The sequence below is a fragment of the Macadamia integrifolia genome, chromosome 11, assembly GCF_013358625.1.
Source record: "Macadamia integrifolia cultivar HAES 741 chromosome 11, SCU_Mint_v3, whole genome shotgun sequence".
In the NCBI taxonomy this organism is placed as follows: Eukaryota; Viridiplantae; Streptophyta; class Magnoliopsida; order Proteales; family Proteaceae; genus Macadamia; species Macadamia integrifolia.
The window spans coordinates 3,569,686-3,574,263 of record NC_056567.1 but is presented as its reverse complement, the minus strand read 5'-3'; the positions used below and the strand labels follow the sequence as shown (position 1 = coordinate 3,574,263).

The following is a 4,578-nucleotide window of genomic DNA, read 5'->3' as shown; positions in this document are numbered from 1 at the left end:
TTGTAAGAGCAACACCAGCCCCACTCAAAAGAAGAATGAGCAAGGGGATTAAAAAAAATAATAAAATAAAAAAGTAACAGGGCATAAGAAATAAATGATAACAGAAGATTCAAAATAAAGTACAAATAGGAATAAAATGTGACAAGAAGAATAAAACAGGACACACGATTTTAATGTGACAGAAATTCTAAGAAGATTTTCCTACTTAAAGTTTTCACTTGCCCACCCAATACTTGAAATCATTGCAACCTTAAGAACTCTAGGGATGCCCCTAGAATACCATTAGTTTCAAAAAACAAGGGCAGGAAAGTGAAGAAGAGAGGGAGGGGTTGTCTCTACTACATTTTCCTATACATTATGCCCATCTGATGATGTTGGTTGTGAGCTAGAACATACCTCTGCTATTAGGGTCTGCTCCATAGTCCAGTAGGAGTAGGACACAGTTTTCAGATCCTTTTGATGCTGCTATATGCTGGTTAATAAATAAAATCAAAAGCAAGAAAAAATAGTTCCAAGGAAGATGCTTTTACAGAAAATTTGAAATACTTAAATCAAATGTATGAGTAAAGTAAATGTATTGACCAGAGCACTGCGTCCACTGTCGTTAGATTCATTTGGATCCAAGCCCTTTTTCAGTAACTGATGCAACAATAGGTCATCTCCTCTACTCACTGCAAAGCATAAACTGAGTGGAAGGTCCATTCTACCCCGAGCTAGCATGTTCTCTGTCTCTGTTAGAACTACTTGCATCTCTGGGTCCTTCAGATCCATCAAATGCTGTAACACCCATAAACAAAACCGAAATAATGCACATAAATACAATGAACCTTACCCAATTATTTTGATGTGACACATTTGACTATTTTGCAATAACAGAAAGGTTTCAGTTTGCAGCAATTTAGGTGAAAATACTAAGTCATAAGGCTGCCTTCTCTACAAACCTGAAGAAGATTGTTCATGATTATGGTCCCATCTCCAACATTAGCCTGAACTATATTCAAAAAGACAGTTCGGTTCAACCGCAGCAACTGACTTAATCGTTTAGTGCGGACAGTGAACAGCTGCGGCCTGTAGCAAAGAACACCAATTTCACCAAAGATATCACCAGCCTTTGCCTCTCCGACAACCTGCAGTCATTCTTCCATGTCAGTCTTTATTTTTTATAGGAAACTACAATGCTTTTTTTCTTTTTCCAGAAGCTATTGGATCCAGAGGGCTTTTAGTAATCGCACTTGCCTGTTCCAGTCCATTCCTGAGTACCACAAGATCCTGGAAGGAAAAATCCACAACATCAGAAGCCATTATTTGCAAAAATCAAAAGCATGGGAGAAAAAAAATGGGATAAAGATCATAAAATGAAAAGTAGAAAACCAATAATCCTAAATTACGTCACTGCTTCAAGTTTGAGAGCTGGATATAAGAAATAAAATCATAAAACGAAGTTAAGTATTCACCACGGCACCAGTAACCATTATGTAAAAGTCTGTTGGTGCTTCATTCTGCAAGATCACATCTTCCTTGGGGGGAAAATACTCGGCTTTCATCTCTGAGACCTTCAAATGTTGTAAGGTAGAAGATGACAAGGTAAGAAGAAACACATTAATCACAAAATTGGAAGTATAGTGGTTGTTCTTAAGCGGTTACCAGCTGAAAAAGCAAGTCGTTCGATACACCACGGAACAGGTACACCTTGTCGACAAGAGAATAAAAAAGAAAATGTGATATACTTGATCGGATGGCTTTCGGCAGGACATCAAGAGTCTCATGCTGCTGCAATCCTTCTGAGTCTGTTCTGAATTTCAGACATAAGTGTGCAAGCATCTGCTCTTGCAAGCGTGTTGGGAGTCCATGCCGTTGTGCAAAATTTGATGCCGCTTGAATGGTATCTCTCTATAAAGTTCATGGAGATAAATCAACAATGAAAGGTGGGGAGGGGGGGTAGTCAAAACAACCACACTGGTGACAAAACCAAGCAAATCATGATTCATTGTCAAATATTCCTCGATACCATAGTTAAAGCATTGCAAGAAGTAACAAATACATTCAAAAGAGATTCAAAAGATATGATACATGATCTGGTATAACACCAGTATCAAATACATGAATGATGAAATTATCTTGCAACTTTCATCACTCTAGCTTCATTGTAGATATTGGAAATAGGCAGAGAAAGAATCACTCACAAATTTTCTAGTTCTACTGGTCCCATGGACGACCAAGTTAGTCATATTTCCAATAAGATATGCTGTCAATCCAAGGTTGAAAAGCATGTAAAATATGTCAAAGATCATCTCCCTTGTATTCTGAGCATGCAAATCACCGTAGCCAACAGTTGTGAGCGTGGTGATGGACCAGTATATTGATGTCACATAACGTATCCAAAGGCTTGTCTGAAGAAAATTATTATAAGATGCTCCAATCCATGTGTTTTTGGGATCATGGTAACGTGCAGCAAGAAGATAGTAAAAGCACCCAGCACAGTGAACAGCAAAGAGAGTTACCTGCAAGAACATCCAAAACCAGATAATTTAGCTCATTACTGAACAATTTCCCCTTTTTATACAACTGAAAAGAGATTTTTTGAAGAAACTCACACATATTAGTTTTGCACATCGAACCCAGAAGTAATTGTAATCCCTGTCTTTCTCCCATCTGTTAAAATAAAGCACGAAGTGGACAATTATGATCCAGACGCCAAAGCTCACTATTCTAGTGTCAAAAAACAGGGGCTTGAAGAACCACCATACCTGGAAAAAAGGGAACTGACTCTTCGGAGACGCCATAAACGAAGCATGTTGAAGAAACCATATGACTCCATAGGCGAAGGCAAAATCCTCCGAGCAACTTCTGAGGGGATTGTGGATATGACATCAAGGGCAAACCAGGTGCGTACGTACCTCCAAGCAATCTGCTTTGGATTGTCAACTAGGAGGTAAGTAGTTTTATCAAGGAAGGCAACGATAAATGTCATAACAATATCCACGGCGAAGAACCCATTAACTAAGTTATCAGTGACTGCAAGAAGTCCCCTCGGTCCGTCAAGGAATCCGAATTCAAATGGAGATACCCAAGCAGTGTATATAACAAGACCAACCAGAAAATTCTGCCAAAATCTGCAAGTGTTAGTTAAATTTAGTAATTAGAATGCATCCAATTATTAAGACCTCTAAGAAAAAAACAGTCATTCCATTAAACAAATACAAAGGCAACTTCGCCATTCTGTTTAGTATCTCTATTTATGCTTCCTCTGATGAACTTTATATACATTCTTGGAAAAGCTCGTAAAGCTCAAACATCTAAAAACCAGCCATTCTCTTGAAAATAGCAAGGCAGATAAAGGGTAACAACCACCACATAATCAACTTGACTTCATATGAAAATTCCATTCTCCCCCAATGTATATAAACCCAAAATCAACAACGAAAATATCAATAAAAAAAGAAAAACTACGAAAACAATCAAAATCATTAACAAAACTAATTCGAACTTCAATAGCATAGAAACAAGCTAAGACATGGAAGAGGAAGGAAAATCCCATCAATCGAAACAAAAACTTTGTTTCCTAATCACCAAATTTCAAGAATACAGACAAGGGTATGAGTAAAATATCAAAAGGGGAAGAAAAACAATGCAGCTCATGCAAAGTTGATTCAGAGAACAAGATTACTGGGGAAAGAAAGAACCCAGAATTGAGAAAATGAAATAAAGAGAAGAGAGACCAATTATCACCTGTAACGACTATCATAAGGAGAAATCACGAACCAACGAAGCTTAACTCTGCGATTGCTTCTAGCACCAAGAGAAGGAAGAAGGGCATTGGAAAGGCTATATTGGCTACCTTCTCTTGAGAGTTGTCCCATATCTTGACCACAAACAGAGACACCTAAAACACCATTGGTAAACCTTTGTGGCATTGCTCTTCCCTGCTTCAGGGTTTCTCTATCTCTGCTTCACTTTGCTTCTCTAGCTGTGTCGACTCTCTTCTCCTATCTATATTTATATAAAAAGCGCTGCGTCTCGCCTCGCCAATCTCCTCCTCCACTGCTCTCTGTAGCACTCTCTATAGTTGGGAAGTGGGAACTACTCTCGTATCTCTCTCTCTCTCTCTCTCTCTCTCTCTCTCTCTCTCTCTCTATATCTTTTCTTTATTTCTTTCCAATATTTAGTTTATGGTTACTCCTCCTGTGACAATAGGACCCACACTTCTAATCTTTACGTAAGGTAGCAAAAAAAATTTCCAAATCCATATCGGTCTCGGGAGCATGGTTTGAGATATCGGATCGATATCGGCCTTGATTAATCCTAATTTTTAATCGATATTGTATCAATGGATGGCACAGATGGAAGATAATCTAAAAAAATAGTTTTTAAATTAAAAATAAAGATATTTTTGTTCGATCCTGGCCGGTCTGCATCGTATCGGCCTTGACCGATCTTATGCTTGATACCGAGTTCTCAATACTTGCACGGAAGAGAAAGTAACTGATTTCCTACTGCTTTAGTTTTTAATTATGGAGTCGTAAAGCCATAATAGGCGGCGGGATCTTGGATCCGGACTATATCGGATCAGGGTATTTC

The 4,578-nt window shown here is 38.3% G+C and overlaps 1 protein-coding gene across 1 annotated transcript; it reads right to left on the bottom strand.

Annotated features, from left to right (window-relative positions):
- Window positions 1–53: 53 nt before the first annotated feature.
- Window positions 54–4,097, bottom strand: LOC122094138 (potassium channel AKT1-like). The gene is made up of 10 exons (XM_042664832.1): window positions 3,730–4,097; window positions 2,748–3,113; window positions 2,595–2,652; window positions 2,184–2,501; window positions 1,645–1,890; window positions 1,455–1,553; window positions 1,237–1,269; window positions 942–1,127; window positions 583–777; window positions 54–472 (listed from the first exon to the last, which is right to left on the bottom strand). The coding sequence occupies exons 1-10, from the start codon at window positions 3,912–3,914 to the stop codon at window positions 386–388; spliced, it is 1,773 nt and encodes a 590-aa protein (XP_042520766.1). The 5' UTR covers window positions 3,915–4,097; the 3' UTR covers window positions 54–385.
- Window positions 4,098–4,578: the final 481 nt, after the last annotated feature.

Bases quoted from the DNA above. Each gene is read 5' to 3' on its own strand.
- LOC122094138 (XM_042664832.1), bottom strand. From the start codon at position 3,914: ATGCCACAAAGGTTTACCAATGGTGTTTTAGGTGTCTCTGTTTGTGGT. The intron at 2,502-2,594 runs GTGAGTTTCTTC...ATGTTCTTGCAG, and splicing joins GATGTGCAAAACTAATATGT to GTAACTCTCTTTGCTGTTCA. The intron at 1,554-1,644 runs GTAACCGCTTAA...CAACATTTGAAG, and splicing joins ACGACTTGCTTTTTCAGCTG to GTCTCAGAGATGAAAGCCGA.